The sequence below is a fragment of the Vigna unguiculata genome, chromosome 3 (genome assembly GCF_004118075.2).
Source record: "Vigna unguiculata cultivar IT97K-499-35 chromosome 3, ASM411807v1, whole genome shotgun sequence".
NCBI classification, from domain to species: Eukaryota; Viridiplantae; Streptophyta; class Magnoliopsida; order Fabales; family Fabaceae; genus Vigna; species Vigna unguiculata.
Genome location: NC_040281.1, coordinates 33403322 through 33421096, shown reverse-complemented (window position 1 = coordinate 33421096; position 17775 = coordinate 33403322). Strand labels below are relative to the sequence as shown.

General features: G+C 38.8%; 1 protein-coding gene across 5 annotated transcripts; it reads left to right on the top strand.

The window, feature by feature from the left end:
- The first annotated feature begins 765 nt into the window (after nt 1-765).
- Nucleotides 766-15882, top strand: LOC114179850. 5 transcript variants are annotated; one of them, XR_003603536.1, is made up of 7 exons: nt 766-1727; nt 3375-3471; nt 3605-3711; nt 4216-4296; nt 5076-5147; nt 5526-6515; nt 15667-15882. XR_003603536.1 is itself a non-coding variant. In XM_028066330.1 (6 exons), the coding sequence occupies exons 1-5, from the start codon at nt 1680-1682 to the stop codon at nt 5133-5135; spliced, it is 354 nt and encodes a 117-aa protein (XP_027922131.1). In that variant the 5' UTR covers nt 772-1679; the 3' UTR covers nt 5136-5147; nt 15667-15826. The 5 variants fall into 5 exon arrangements, 2 of the variants coding, with proteins under 2 accessions (XP_027922131.1, XP_027922130.1); XR_003603535.1 differs by lacking the exon at nt 4216-4296 and having other exon boundaries at nt 766-1868; XR_003603534.1 differs by lacking the exon at nt 4216-4296 and having other exon boundaries at nt 767-1727.
- The last annotated feature ends 1893 nt before the right edge of the window (nt 15883-17775 follow it).

Genomic DNA, 17775 nt, shown 5'->3' with positions numbered 1-17775 from the left:
ATTTATTTGCTTTCTATTAATTCTTCAAACCCTCACAAATGTCTGTCAAAATTTATTTGCTTTCTATGATTCTATCAAATTGCAATCTTTGTTTCAAGTTATATTATTTATTTGGTTGTATCAGTTCTTATCAGGCATGGGACGTGGTGGCTACCATGGAAGTTGCATCAGCAAGTTTCCATTTTTGTCTTCTAGGTTCCAAAGTTTTCATTTTTCATTATTTTTACTATCATTTTGCCTTTGTCGAACTTGTCGTTTGGTTTGATGAATGTTTCACAACTCTTTTTATTTGGTTTTGCACTATTTTTGCCTTTCCCACTCACTTCGTCTTTGATGTGACCCCAATAAGGCTTATAGCATTGGGCCAATGCCTAGGCCCATTCCTTTTTAATTTCTTTTAAATTTTTTTTTCTTTTATTTTTAATTAAATAAAACTTGTTCTAATTGGATATTTTTGTTCAATGCAGCCCATTTTCAAAGTTGCCAATTGATATTGGGCCTGCGGCCCAATTCACCACACCAATGCGGTCAACATGCATCTTCTTAGTGGCATAGTGAAGCCTTGCTTCTGTTGGGCCAATCCACGCGTGCAACCCAATTCTTCACCCAACCAATACAATCAGCGTGCATCATCATGAGGCTGAGAAGCCCAATTCTTCCAACATCCATTTCTGTAGAAGCATCATGAAGTATGGAATAAAGTTGGCCTAATGTTGGAATACGGAAGCTGGCTATTAAGGCTTTGTCTTTACTCAGCCCAATCACGTTGCATTACACGGATCAACCACATGCACGACCCAGCTTTTTCCTTTCTTTTCGTTGATCAACCTTTTCCACCTCTATGTTGCGTTGGAGCGCCATTAGGGTTTCTTGCCATTGCTTGCTTCACGTCGTTTATGCCATCCGTTTCTGCAGCCCATCATTTCACGGAAGTGATACTTTCTTCCGCACACCTCCAAGCTGCAAAATGACATCCAGCACCTTACTCCTTAATTGGGCCCGAGCCCAATTCATCTATACATTCGCGTAACCAACCAACACCCATCAAGGGCATTCAGTGTTCAGCCTCGCGTCCTAGTGTCTGCTAGGGTTCACCATGAGAGAAAGCCTTCTCTTCTTCCCCTTCACTTGAAACACGTCTTGCATTAGGGTTTTCATTCACGTTTTTTTCCCTTTTCATTGTACACGGAAATTGGTCGTTGGTCCACTTCCCTTCCTTCTGTTAGGGTCAGTTAGCAAAACCATTTCCCTCTTTCACCGTTAGGTTGTTGTTAGACGGTGTTCACCATTTGTGTTGTGTCTGGCTGCCTTCACCTATAAAAGGCAGGCCACTCTTTGTAAAACTCAGCTTTGATGAATGAGATATTCCAGTAGAGATCATTCCCACATTCGTCAGCTCACCCTAAACCCTAGGTTAGGTCCTTACCTACTCGGGTTGCCCCAAACCAGTGAGAAACCATAGCGAATCAAGCATAATCTTCATCTTCGAGTATTTCCATTGCGTTTCCCTCGCTCTCCGCGAGATTCAATCAGTGGAACGTCGATTGGAAAGCTTTTCCGGCGAGTACCGCGACGGAGGAGCCTCATTAGTCTTCACCCCCAATGACGTTTCTTTTGGATTATTCGTGGTTATGGTTGATGAGTTGGGTAAGTTTCGTGGTTTTTGAAGAGAAGATGGAATGTTTTTGAAGATCAAGATGAAGTTCTCATGCAAAAAGACGAAAAAGGTTTAACTTTTATTATTTCTCCATTTTCTTAGTTTTATTTTAATATTTTTGTTCTCTGAGCCAATCTATTATGTTGTTTACTGGGTCATGTGACAAAAGGGTTCTTCCCTACTACATCTCAATCCATACAGCTGGTCAAAGGTATATCCTTTATGAACAATATGGAATTTTGATTGGGAATAATGATGATTTATTGTGTTATAATTATGTTTTCAATGTTTGTAATTCATCAATCACTCAGTAGTTATATTTTCTCCGTATCAATTTGTATGTTGTTTTTTATTATAAGTTTCAATATTATATATTTGGTGTCACCGAGTGTGTGGTGGATGAGGCAATAAGGCTTGTGGCACGGATTAGAGTTGTAAGCTCAATACATATTTTGTTCTCTTGGATCATGTAAGTGATTTTAGTTTTTTAGGATGTGAAACATTCCATTGAAAATATGATGTGGAACGATGATTGTTGTCATATTATTTGGTTCCACTATGTGAAAATGAGGTTGAAAATGCTTGTATGTGTGGTCACTAAATTGAATATATATAATCCAAATAAACAAGGTCTAAATTAATATTCTAACTAAATTTATTTGTGGCGATTAGGGATGTCAAAAAAATCCGTACCCGCGGGTATCCGTGGATAAAACCCGCAACAGGTAGGAAATGGATATTAAAAATGGATACTCGCTACCCGTGGGTATGGACATTTTTGATACCCGCATGTTAACAGGGCGGGTACGGGTATCATAGTATCCGTACCCGTGGATACCCGTACCCGCTAAACATTACTCTTATATATATATATATATATATATATATATATATATTAGTAAAAAATATTATGAATCTTCATTCAATAATGGTGGTCAGATTCTTACCCCACAAATGAGTAAATTACTTCCATATATTGTGGAGACATTGATGTGTCTCTAAGACTGGTTATGGACCAACATGGAAGGTAATGAAATTAACACTTTTACTTAGATATTTTAATTAAGTGATTGTTAGAAATTTTTACTGAACTTCTTATGTTTTAAGGTTTTTCTAGATTAAAATTGGACAACCATGAAACTTTATACAATGTTGCAAGAGGTGGACATTGATGAAGTTAGTAATTTCTTTAATATTTTATTCAAAAATAAACTACAATATAAATTGGTAGTAATTTTTTATTTGTTTGTTTTTTAATAATCAATCGGAGAAAGGGGATGAACTTATTGATCTAAGCACTAATTATGGTTAAATATTTATTTTTTAAAATATTTTTGTAAATACCCGCGGGTACCCGTGGATACCCGCGGATATGAAAAAAATAGACGGGTACCCGCATAACGGATACCCGACGGATATGGGTACGGGTACGGGGCAAATATTTATCCAGCGGGTAGGGTACGGGGGAGCTACTACCCGTACCCTACCCGCCCCGTTGACATCCCTAGTGGCGATATAGAATTCTAAGTTTCACTTAATTGTCTTGGTAGGTGGAATCAAATTCATGATCATGGTACAAGTCATTTATGTGTATAGATCTTGAGAGAAATGCCATTTCCATGACTACTATTGTAAATGCATATTTTGGTTCAAAGATCCTTTCACCAAGTACTGGAATAGTATTGAACAATGAGATGGATGATTTTTTCATGCCTAGAAATGTTTCCAAGGATGTTCCACCGCCAGCTCCTGCCAATTTCATTGTGCTAGGAAAGTGGCCACTATCATCCATGACACCAACTATTGCCCTCAAGGTATCAAATCCTTGACTCTTAAATTTGGCTATCTTTTTCCACATTATCATCTATGTGGTTTTGAAATGTTTCATTATTATTAGTTAAGGTACTCATTGTTCTTTTGCAATGATTTCTTACTATGTCCATGCAGAATGGGAAGCTAAAAGTTGCAGTAGGTGCAAGTGGAGGTGCTTTCATTATTGGTGGAACTTTAGAGATCCTTTTTCTTCTGTAACGGCTCCAAGGGTCTATCATCAGGTATCTTAAAATTTTAAATTTTTTCCCTGACTCCAATTGATAAGCTCTGGTTTGCACAAATTGATATAAACTACTTTTCTATAAAACAACAATAGAATAAATGTTGATATAGAAAGTTGAAAAAAATATGATTATTGTTGATACTATTGCTATGGACCATTTCATGATTGTAGAATAAATGTTGATATAGAAAGTTGAATTCGCAAGAATCATTTAGAAAACTATGATCATTTTTATTCTATTTTTGTCCAGTTAACGGTTTAATGGAACAATTTTATTTTATGAATCAAAGAAAGCATGGCGGTTTATTTTGAAGAATTGAAAAGTTTTACTCCACGAAGCATGTGTTTATTTATTCATGTACTATTTTAAATCAACATCTATATTAGGGTGGTAAATTGTGTAAATTAACTCTATTGGGATATCAACTGATATATAAGAAACAAAGGTGTAATATATGCTTTCCTTTTCCAGTTATTAGAATTTGTTATTTTTCTGTCACAGCCACTAAAACTATGAAATGCTAAAAATTACTTTTCCTGCAAATGAGTGGAAGCGATCTTGGAGTATCGGCTTTCCCTAATGGTGAGAATATTTTTACATGGATTGGTACAGTTAAAGGTGGAAAAGGAACTTTGTATGAGGGTTTATCTTATAAACTCTCTTTATGTTTTCCCCCTGGACTACCCTTTTAAGCCCTACAAGTGAAGTTTGAGACAATGTGTTTTCATCCAAACATTAACCAGTTTGGCAACATTTGTTTGGACATCCTTCATGTATTCATTATTTGTGTTTAATTGGGTTTTGCTCTGCCATTAATATGAATGCCAAGTATATTTATAGATGAAATCTTGATTTCCATTGCATCAATTTGCACGAAGTGTTCCATCCATCACACATTATGTTTGGGCTAATAATTGTCCTACTTGTGTGTTTCTACATGACAAGTGTTCTTCAGCTTATGATTAGAGCATTATTCTTCTATATATTCAATGTTTATTGGAAGGTCTGGTCTTGATATTGATATGTTTTGAGCTTTGCATTCATCTTTTTATGCTTGTTTGAGCAATTTACTTTCTAATGAAAGAGCCTATCTTTGAGAGTCCTTTGAACCACTATGCTGCAACACAATGGAATGATAAGGAAGGTTTGGAAAACTATTTTTAAGCTACCAACGTTGTATCTGTTATAAACTTGTAATGATTTACACAACCTACGTTTATTGTTTCGCTCCCCAGTTTTTTTCATTTGATTTGCTCTTTAATCATTGTATTTCTAGACAAAGGTTGTTGGATTTTTCTTAACTTAAGTTCTTGAGATTTTGTATATTTTAATTGGGACTGTGAATGGAATATACCTTGCAGATTACTGGAGAATGGTTCACAAACAGTATTTTTTCAGAGAAGCTCTTGAAAGTTGATTGATACAATTCCAAAGTAAGATCAATTAGTTTCCATGTGATTGTTGCAAATGTTTGTCTGAAGAAACATTTTGCTCTTTATTAATGTCATTTTTTTTTCATTTGCTTTGATATTGTAACCTAAAACTACGAGAGTTCTAAGTGATTTGAATGTCTTTTAATAACATTTTATATAAATATCTTGTTATTATTTATTTAAATTAAGTAATTTCCAGTAGGGACTTTACATTTGGTATCAGAGCAAAAATTTTAAAGATTTTTGGGGAAGTTGGGGAGTGAGCTTATCGTGTTTCGTTTGCGAAACTATTTTGTGTTATTGATTGTTAAGATTTGATTGTAAAGTCATAACTTGAGCTATTTAAATGTGAACAACTGAAATATGTGGCGTGCGCAGGCTATGACTAACATGAGGCGTAGAAATAACGTTGGAGCTGATGAAATTGCACATGCAATTCATAAGATGGTCGACGCGATGTAGCCTGTTGCAGCGTAGCCAAGGGCCATGATTCCACAAATCCGACCTGTGACGATGGAAGACTTCATGCGACATAAGCCATCAAAATTCACCGGCAAGGCCACCCTAAATGAGGCAGACGCGTGGCTACGAGAATGTGAGAAGATTTTCATGGTGATTGGCTGCACGAAAGCGTAGAAACTTACCTTTGCCACCTTCTTGTTGGTGACCGACGCAGAGTATTGGTGGATGGGGATGCAACAACAGATGCAGACTCGAGATGAGGAGGTGACTTAGGTAAATTTCATGAAAAGGTTCTTGGAGAAGTACTTCCCAGACAACGATAAACATGAGCGCGAAGCTGAGTTTCTCACTCTACAGCAAAGGAACATGTCGGTACAGGCATATGTGGACCAATTCGAGTATCTGGCGAGGTTCTACTCATAGGTGGTCACAGATGAATGGCGCTGCAGGAAATTTAAAGGTGGCCTGAAACATGAGTTACATCGGTTCATTGTGCCCTTGAGGGTTAGGGAGTTTCCTGTCTTGGCGGAGCAAGCCAAGAGTGTCGAGCAACTAGAGATGGTACCTAGCCGGGTCAGTCGACCCCAAAAGAGTGGTTTGATGGGCTGGCAACAGAAGAAGCCCTACAGTCGACCCAATCAGCCTCACAGAAGTTACGGTGTTATAACTAGTGTTATAATTGTGGAGGAGAGCACCTGAGGAGGGACTGTACTAAGCCGGCGGGCAGTGAAGGAGGCAGTGGTATCAATCGCAAGTGCTATGCTTGTGATCAGCTGGGGCATTTTGCTAACAAGTGTCCTAATAAGAAGGCCACTCCTGGATCACGATCTCAGTTACCTGCTACAGAGAGGCTTAGAGCAACGGGCCTGGTATTTACCATGACCAACATAGAAGCCACCCGGTCAGGTAATCTTATCCTAGACTACTATTTATTGCTTGGTAACAGTGTGTTAGTATTGTTTGACTTAGGAGCTACACACTCCTTTATATCTCATGACTACGTGAAGAAACTGGGATTATGGACTCGTGACTTGGGATGTGAGTTAATGGTCACAACACCAGCATTCAGACATGTTTCAACAAATTATGCATGTGTTGGATGCTCAATGGAAGTAGAGGGCTGAAAATTCAAGGTGAATCTTGTATGCTTGCCTCTAGAGGGACTGGATGCAATATTGGGAATGGACTGGCTGTCTATCAACCATGTTGTAATTGATTGTGGATGGCGCAAAGTAGTATTTCTAGAAACATAAGGGATATGGTTGGTGTTGACACAAAAGGCCATAAGAGGAATGAAAGAGGGAGCTACTTGTTTCGTAGTAGTGGCTCATACTGAAAAGAAAAGCACAGAAGAGCAAATCAGAAGTATACCAGTGGTGGATGAGTATGTCGACGTGTTTCCAAATGAAATATCCGAATTACCACCAAGTAGGGACATAGATTTCTCTGTTGATCTAATCCTTGGAGCGAGTCTAGTGTCGGCTGTAACGTCCTAGCCGGAAATTACTTATTAAAATCAACAAAAAAATAAATAAATAATTTTTTGATAAACAACCTCATTTATTAATCATCAATTTCCCAAAACCACGGGAAACATTTAAAATCTTAAGTTCAACGCGGCAACACAGATAAAATAAGTCGCATCAATACGTATTACAAATAAAATTGTCTATAAAATTATTACAATAAAACCATAGTTCAACAAAAATAACTAGTGATAAAATCCCTGAGAGATCCCCACTCCATCTCTATGCATCTGTCTGCTCACCTGCATCAACATCTGCTCCCATGTAACAAGTTACATGATCATCGCCACACACACAGATAGGGTGAGCTCATTTAAATAAAACCAAACAATATAATATTAAATACAACATCAACATATTTAAACACAGGTTAGTACATTTCCCCCTTTTTCTTTTACTCCTTCATTTCCAACACTTGCCTTTAGATGTCTATTATCTTTATACCCTTTAGGTGAGATCAATGATTGATCTTTTCTGTACGAGTGTCTACTCGCCCCTCCGACTACAGCCACCACCTAATAGTCCACACGTGGGAATAACTTTGCCACAGCATCTCACCGTGACACCAAGTGGAGTTCCCCAAAACAAACCTAAGTTTGTAGTTGTTTCCAGACTACCAAATCTCTATCAGAATCCATTGAAGAGGGTAATCATCCGAAATTTCGTCGTATGAGCCACAATCCGCACACTCCACTGGACTTCCTAAACCACCAGGCTACAGCCTAGAGTGGTCACGTGTTACCCCAATACAAGATGCACTCGTAATTCGGCCCCCAGCCAAAGCATCGCATCATGAACATCCCCTAAAGCAGTGTAGAGAGCTTCCTCGTGCACCATCACTGGACCAAAATCGCCTAGCGCACATCACACGCCGTTAGGCGGAATTTAGCTCCAGCCTGCCTGGCGGGCATCACACACTAGCAGGCACCACCCACCTGTAGAATCATCACTGCACCGTCCCCGCCTAGCGGTCACACGCACTACCGCCAGGCGCCACCGAACCATCAGTGTTTCTGCTGCACGATTCCGCCTGGCGGAACTCACCCTACCGCTAGGCGCCCTACTCGCACTGTGACCACTATCATAGGTTTGTGTCCCGTCCGCCTGGCGGCTCGCCCACGCCGCCAGGCGCCATACCAGTAGTGTAATGCTACTGGTTTCTTGGCACTTTAACAAATCCCCAAAGGGTCTAGATCACACCATATACAAACTTGTAGTACAATTATTGCACTCCAGTCACAATTCTATACTAAATCACAAAGCACTCAATCCATCAAATTATAGTACAATTATGGCATTTTAGGTATGATTCTAAAACTAGATTACCAATTTTCACAAAATTCAAGCAACAATAATTTGCAATGTATCTCATACCTTAGATGACTCACATATTGTACATGCAATCCAAACCAACCCAAATATCAATTTCACACATCTAACCAGAATTTTCAACAATTAAATACCATATTCTATTTCATGCTCATCAATTTTACCCTTTTGACCGAATTCCCATAGTCATCAAATTACATAATATAATGTCCCATTTACAATTTACAATTGAAGATGATCTCTGTACCCAAGCATGACCAAGCACCCCAATTCCCGAACACACTATCATGTTGCAGTGACTCCATTATACCCATCATACAAAGATCAATGCACTCATTTAAACATTATTCATATATATATATATATATATATATATATATATATATATATATATATATATATATATATATATATATCCCCACATGTCCATAAATTTACCAATTCAATGCTTACTCACCAACGCTAACATAATCCGAAATTCCCCTTTTCATTCTCGAATTCAGCAATCCATCACGCATACATTAATATTTACCATAGTCATCAATCAAACTGAACTCCATCAAGTCCCCAACATAAACCCTAACCCTTAATTCATATAGAATTCATGCATTCAACATAACCATAACTACACATCCAACGATAATCATCAAAACTTGCATTCAAGTATGAGATCATCACAACGAAATCACAATTACCACAAAATACTCAAAACAGCGAAAAAGTCCCGTAATCATGCCTGCGCCGCTTGGCGGTTCATCCTCTGCCGCCAGGCAGTTCGTGAAGAAAAACCCAGAAACTGGGTCTACAGCTTGTGTCGCCTAGTGGCGCATGCATGACCGCCAGGCGGTTTCTGGAAAATTCCAGAAACCCGACTGAATTCAGATGAAACTAACAACACGCAATACCAAACACTTTAACAATTCACGATTACGTACAGTAGCAATTAAACCAATCAAAAGGAACTCCCCTAACCTGGTTTCCTTGCTCAAATTGATAAATTTGCTACTTCCTCTTTGTTTGCCAATCCTTCTTGCTCTTCCGCCAATTCAAACCCAAAAACCTCACCCAACACTCACCCAGACTCTCCTTTCGTTCTTTGTTTATGCTATAGTTCCAGCCTTGCCAAAACCTCTCCCTATACTCCACTCTTTCCTTTTAAACGGTGCTTAAAAATCAGTTCAAAAATACAAAACGAAATTTCCAGTTAATTGATGGTTAATTGCCATTCATTGTCTCTTTTGTGGTTGTTTTACAACCCCCCCCCCCCCTTGGCTGCCAGAACAATTAGGGTTTTCCTTTAACCCTTTCCATTCTATCCAATCTAATATTAGCAAAACAAAAAGATAAAGTTAAGTTTTGGTCTTCCCAAGGCTTGAACTCACAACCATGCAATGCTAAATTTATGCCAAACCATTCAACCAATTCATATTTCATGCCAACTAACATAATTCATTTACTATATTCTTACTTATCACGCACCTGCACGTTACTAAAACAATAAAAATTAAATATTACACAAATGGTATACATAGGACTCGAACCCAAGTCCTCTCACATAATAAAGTACTCTCAACCATTTGAGCTAGTACTTTTCCACGTCATACCATTTAGAATTAAATGCTATTAAGGCTTCTACCACCCGCATTTATTAATTATCACTTATTTAATTATTTCAATTTAGTTGGTCTTACATCGGCAACTCCTTATAGAATGGCACCGATTGAACTAGCAGAATTAAAAAAGTAAATTGAGGATTTGTTAGAAAAGAAGTTCATCAAACCTAGTGCATCGCCATGGGGAGCTCATGTGTTACTAGTAAAGAAGAATGATGAGAGTTCTCAGCTATGTGTAGATTATCGGCAGCTGAATAAAATCATGATAAAGAATAAGTATCCACTGCCGAGGATTGATGATTTGCTAGATCAGTTGAGAGGGCAGGTGTGTTTTCCAAAATTGACTTGATGTCTAGATACCATCAGATCTTAGTCAAACTGGAGGACGATCAGAAGACAGCGTTCAGATCGAGATATGGACATTACAAGTACGTAGTAATTCCATTTACGGTGACTAATGGACTAGTTTGTTATGGTTTTCATAGATGACATTCTCATCTACTCTAAGAATATGGAGGACCATGCTGACCATCTGAGAGTTATATTGCCAGTACTCAGGGAGCATCAACTTTATGGCAAGTTGTCAAAATGTGAATTCTGGCTGAAAGAGGTACAGTTTCTGGGGAATGTTATATCTGCAAACGGTATTGTGGTAGAACCCGATCAAGATTGAGGCAATGTTGAAATGGGAACAACCGCGGACTGTGACTGAAGTACGAAGTTTCTTGGGATTGATCGAGTATTATAGGAGGTTTGTGGAAGGGTTCTCTAAAATGGTGAGTCCTTTGACACAACTCACTAGAAAAGACCAACCCTTCTCTTGGATAGAGAAATGTGAAGAGTGCTTTGAGGAGATGAAGAAGAGATTAACTACGGCTCCGATACTAGTTATCCAAGACACAAGCAACAAGTTTGAGGTGTATTGCGACACATCCTATTAGGGTTTGGGGTGTGTGCTGATGTAGGAGAAAAGACTAGTGGCGTATGCTTCTAGGCAATTTAAAGTTCATGAAAAGAACTACCCCACCCATGATTTAGAATTGGCTATTATAGTGTTCGCTCTTAAGACATATAGACATTACTTGTATGGCTCCCAGTTCCAAGTTTTTAGTGATCACAAAAGCCTAAAATACTTTTTTGATTAGGAGCTGAATATGAGACAAAGGTGATGGATGGACTATCTCAAGGATTATCATTTTGAGTTACTTTACCATCCAAGTAAAGCGAATGTGGTAGTAGAGGCCTTGAGTCGGAAGAGGATGCATATGTCAGCACTAATGGTGAAAGAGCTGAAGTTGATTGAGAAACTTAGGGAGATGAATCTAGGTATACAACTGGGAGAGGATTCTATCCGGTGCAGTGTACTGACGCTGACCAACGACATCTTGAGAATGATCCGAGATGAGCAGAAGAATGATGTTGAGTTGTAGTAGTTTGTAAGTTGGCTGGGTATAAAAAAGGGGAAAGATTTCAGGATGGGATCAAAGGGCATTCTGCGGTTTCGAGATAGAGTATGTGTACCCGAAAATTGGAGTTTGAGGAAGCAGATTCTAGAAGAGGGTCACAAAAGTCGTCTTAGCATACATTCGGGTATGACTAAGATGTATAAGGACCTGAAATAGTTATTATGGTGGAATAGAATGAAAACTGATGTCGCTGACTTTGTAACATCATTCTTGGTGTGTCAAAAGGCTAAAATTGAACACTAGAGACCAAGTGGTACACTACAACCACTAGACATTTCGCAGTGGAAATGGGAAAGAATCGCCATGGATTTCGTGACTCATTTGTCGAGATCTTCTAAGGGGCATGATTCAATCTGGGTGCTTGTGGACATGTTGACCAAGTATGCTCATTTCTTGGCAATAAATCAGAAGTTGTCGATGGACAAGCTGGTTGAGTTATACATTAGAGAAGTAGTCAGACTGCACGGGGTGCCAACTAGTATAGTGTCGGACAAGGATCCGTGATTCACTTCTCGCTTTTGGTAATCTTTACAGGCAGCGTTGGGAACCTAGTTGTGGATGAGTTTCGCATATCATCCTCAGACGAATGGCCAATCTGAGAGGATGATCCAGTCATTGCAGGATCTGTTGCAAGCTTGTGTGTTGGATCATATGGGAAGTTGGAGTGAAATGCTTCCTTTAGTGGAATTCACTTACAACAACAATTATCATTCCAGTATTAGTATGGCACCATATGAGGCCTTGTATGGGCGACGATGTAGGACACCACTATGTTGGAATCAGGATGGTGAATCACTTCTACTAGGTCTAGAGTTTTTACCATAGACCTCTGATAAGGTCAAGGCGATCCATGACTGAATGAGAGCAACTCAGAGCAGACAAAAGTCCTACACAAATAGGAGGAGGTGGCCTTTGGAATTTGAAGTAGGGGATCATGTGTTTCTTAGAGTCACGTCGACTGATAGTATTGGAAGGACTATCAAATCAAGGAAGTTGACTCCGAGATTTGTAGGGCCTTATCAAATTTTAAGGAGGATCGGCACCGTAGTGTATGAGATTGTCCTGCCACCGCACTTGGCGAACTTGCACAATGTATTTCATGTTTCTTAGTTGAGGAAATACATAGCAAGCCCTTCACCTGTGCTGGAATCAAATGACATTCAGATTAGGGAGGACTTGACAATGAACACAGGACCGGTGAGGATACTAGACTCCCAAGTGAAGAAGTTGCGAGGAAAGGAGATTCGGACGGTTAAAGTTCTCTGGGATGAGGCTACACAGGAGATGACTTAGGAGATGGAGGATCACATGAAGCAATCCTATCCGCACTTGTTTCCTAGTAAGTTCAATTTTTGAGGACGAAAATCTTTTAAGGTGGGAGAAATGTAAGACCCAAGAAATTTAAATAGTTAAATAAATAATTATTTAATAAATACGAGTAGTAGTAGCCTTTATGGCATTTAATGTGGATTGTTATAATGTGGAAAAGTACTAGTTCAAATGGTTTAGAGTACTTGGTTGTGTTGAGAGGACTTGGGTTTGAGTCCTGTGTATGCCAATTGTATTTTATTTTAATAAGTGTATTATTTTAATGTTATGTTTGAACGTGAGTAGTGATAATGTAATCCTAAAATCATAGGAATTATTATGAAACATGTATTGGTTGAATTGGTTATGCATTTGCTTTGTAATTGAATGGTTGTGTGTTCAAACCTTGCTAAGAATGAATTAAGCTTCTTTTTTGGTCAAATTTCTTTTTGGCATGAATGACAAGGGTCAGCAAACCCTAGCCGTCAGAGTGAGCAGCTATAAGGTCTGTAAAACCATCAAGTTAACGAGGATTGATGGCCAATAAACCTTACAATAATTATTTTCGTTTTTTATTAATTTAATTAAAATAGAAGTGAAAAAGGGGGATTGAAAGGAAATAGTTGGAAAAGTGCAGAGGAATTTGGTATGAGAGTGGAGAAGTTTTGGGTGCGTGGAGAAATCAAAGAGGAGGAGGTTATTGTGGTTATTAGAAGCAAAGGAAAGAAGGTTTGTGAAAGAAGAGTGAGAAACTCAATTGGAGTAAGGATTCCAAGTAAGGGGAGATGTTTTTACATGTTTTTACTCGTATTTGATGTATTGTATTATGCCATGATTGAATGTATGAAAATTCTTCTTGTTCTCGCTGATTCTCAAAGGTTTCCGAGTTTCTGCCCATAAATCGCCTATCGGTGATGAACGTGCCGCCAAGCGACTCATCCTGTCTGGCCAGTTTTCTTGGTTCTGGTATGAACCGCTTGGCGGTAAGGTGGACCCACCAGGTGACACGCAGGGGTTTCTGTTTCCTTTTTGTTTTTGTAAAATTGTGTGTGGTGAATTCCCAATCAAATTGCTATGTCCATGTAAATGCTTGAAAATTACATTATTGCTACCACTATGCTAATTGCGAATTTAATTGGGGTTGGTAAACATGAAAGAGTTCATGTTACCATTATTGAATGAACCTAACTTCTTGGAGATAAGTATAAATTATGATTGGATTGGGAATTATGATGATACAAACTGTTTGAGTATGAGGAAATTGAGAAATTATGCAATATTGGTGCGTTTGGAGATTACTAGAGTAAAGGTTAGACTATAGGGTTATAGGTGCAGGAAACATGAGTTTTTCCCCAAACACTGATGTGCCGCCTGGCGGCATCTTATTGGCCGCTAGGCAATGGCAGTGCGGGATTACAATGCTGGCAATTTTGCGGAATGGTGGACAGTGAGATTCTAGGAATTTAATTGGGTGGTTGGGATTGAGGTTTTAAGAGTTGAATTGGAATGGAATTATACTTGTACTATTGGAGTAAATGGACAGAGAGTTAATTGTGACAAAGCCAATGAATGGAATAGGATGGTGTGCTAATAATGAGGAAAAAATTGAGGTTGTACATAATATAGAGACTACCTTGGTGGTTTAAGGTGTTGGAGGCAAGGAGAAAAAGATATAGAGTAAGTGAATAGAAGAGGTCTGAAAATGTGGGTGTCTTAAAGTGAGAAATTTTGTGAATTCGTACATATTAATTGGAAGGTAGTTGAGTGAAAAGTTTTGGTACCATTACGGTGTAGTAGAAATAGGTTGTCTGATTTTAAGATACTGAATTGGTGGTTATTTTCATAAGCTTGATTGAGTTATTATGCAATGATAGAGAACTTGGTAAACCATAGGTCTTGAATAGGGGAATTGGTAATTATGAATTATAGGCACTTGAACCATATGAGGGTGGCAGATTACCAAGAGTTTGACATTGAGAATGAGAGTATGTTGATACCTTAGGAGGCATTTTGAGAGTGTAGGATAATTTGTTTGGGTGCTAAAAACCAACAAAATGTCGCTACTGGTGTAGCGTTTATGGCCTACGAGTGTCCACCAAGCGATAGGACGAGTATGGGTGTCCCTGCAACACGTGGCGCCTAGCGGCAAGGTGTGATCCGCCAGACGATAGCCCTAAAATAGTGGGTCTGGAAGCGACTTGGCGCCTGGTGATGATGATGTCCCACCAGGCGGTTTAGACAGGATTTTCGCCTAGCGGTGCTTAGGCAGCGCCAGGCGATAGTGCTGTAGGCAGTGGTTTGCGTGTGTTGTTTGTACGTAGTGATGCGAGACTTGGATCAAGAGATGTTGTGCCATGAGAGAGTAGGTTCATGGATGGTTGTGAACACATGATGATATGAGCAGGGAGGTTCATATCTTGATATTCTCGTGTGAGGATCACACTTGAGAGATGCTGTGAGCGGGGAGGTTCGTAGCTAGTGGATCACATGTGTTAAACTACGAGCGGAAAGGTCTGTAGAATTGGACTACGAGCGGGGAGGTTCGTAGAAGCAAGACTACGAGCGAAGAGGTTCGTAGAGACAGGACCACTAGCGGGCAGGTTCATGGGAGCATCATATATCCTGAGTCCATAGTCAATTATTTAAGTGAATTGAAGGTTGAATTGCCTTGGGGTATTAAGGTCTTGGCCAAGAACTAACTAGAATAAAATAGTTGGGTGTACATTGATTTTATTGACTTATGTGTTAATTATTATGAGTTCACCCTTTTTGTTTGTGTTTGGCGATGATCGTGTGACTTAACACACGGGAGCAGATGATATTCCAGGTGATGTTGTTGACGCATAGCGATGGAGAGAGGGCTAACTTGGGGACTTTTGAGCTAGGGATTTTATTTTGTGTTGTGTTATCATGTCGGATTTTGGAACTTATAACAACATTATTACGCTAGTTTTATTTGAATTATGGCGCATTGAAGAATATTTCAATTTTCCCGTGTTTGGGATTAATAAAACTTTGATGTTTGGTTTTATGTATTAAATATCTTGTTATTATTTATTTAAATTAAGTAATTTCCAATAGGGACATTACATTATGTGTGCTGAACATTTTGAAACTCGTGCTCGGGCAACCAAAGTTCTTTACCATAGTATCCCTCAACCTGGGAAGGCCATCTGACTCCAACTGATGTTGATCACGAACAATGGACCACTCTTGATACTATCGTACTTTAGTGGATCCATTTTACCATCTCTTTTTATTTTCTCACTATTGTCATGGCGTCAGCTCCAACTGATGTTGATCACGAACAGTGAACCATTCTTGATACCATCGTACTTCAATGGATCTACTTTACCATCTCTTTTGATCTTTTCGTCGCTATCATGGAGAAAGGCTCCATGGCTATGGCTACCTAGAATTGTTTAGCTACCATTTGTTAGGAAAATAAGAATTCTCATGTTGTTACTTTGAGCAGGATTTCTCTTCCACTCGAATGGGTGGCTTTTCGAATGTTTCTGCATATTGTTAGCAACTCAAACAAATTACTAATCAGTTGGCGAATGTTAGTACTCCTGTCAGCAGTCATCGTTTGGTATTGCAACTAGTATCTAGTTTGTCTAAACCCTTTCATGGTGTAGCCACCCTGATTCTTCAGAGCAACCCTTTGCCTCCTTCCTCTAGGTTCGCTCTATGTTGACTCTCAAGGAATCTGGTTTAGGAAGATGCACACTTCAACCCCATGGAACCCTGATCACTCCTCATAACCACACTCTAATCGTAACTCAAACAATTGTTCTGGGTCCTGTCAGCAGTCATCGTTTGGTATTAGAACTAGTCTCTAATTTGCCTTAACCCTTTCAAGGTGTAGCCACCTTGATTCGTCAAAGTAACTTGTTGCCTTCCTTCCTTTAGGTCCGCTCTATACTGACTCTCAAGGAATCTGGTTTGGATGTAGCCACCTCAATCTTTTCCTTGGAATCCTTGTGGTTGGACTCCCCCTCCTTGGGGCGTGGCTCCTTGTCCTTATCCCAAATCTAAGTGGACTCATCCCAAAGGACCTTCAAAGAAAGCCGACATTTTGGGTCAATGTCCTCAAGCCCACACCACCATAGTTCTGGTCACACAATCCTTCCTACATCGAATCATCATAAACCTCTAAACCTTAAGCATGTTTCCACATGCCACATATTATAAATAAAAAATTTATTTTTTATGCGACAATTCACTACTAATAATAAAATTTCTATTTCCTTTTACCCTTTTGGCTTCTCTATTACTGATTTCAAGACGGGGATCCCTCTTATGAGATATGAAAGCATTAGCGACCTCTTTCCAATCCCCAATTTCACTTCTTTTACTAGTTTACCTTCTGGTATCTGGCTTAATCATCATGGTCATCCCAATTCTTCTGTTTTGCAGTCTTTTCGAAGGAATAAATTCATTGTCTCTGAACATTTGAATTCAAAAACTATTTATGATTCATGAATTTTGGCAAACATGTTAAGTTGCCTTTTGTGTCATCCAATAATGTTACTTTAATGTCTTTTGATATTTTACAGAGTGATATTTAGACATCACTTGTTTTAATCTGGTCATCACTAATGTTTTTTTTCTAAATGATTACTCTAATTTCCTGTGGACGTTTCCTTTAGGTACTAAATCTCAAATTTTTTAATATTTCACATCTCTCACTAATCAAATTCAAACACAATTTTTGTGAAAAGTTATATGCTATCAATATGTTGTTTCATCGATTTTGTGATAATAATGATCTTCTTTTTCGGTTCTGCTGCCCTCATAGTTTTTCTCAAAACGACAAAGTAGATCATAAAATCTGAACCATTAACAACATGATTTGCATTTTCCTTACTCATTCCTTTGTTCCTCCTTCGTTTTGGCATCACGCCCTTAATGGTCACTTATC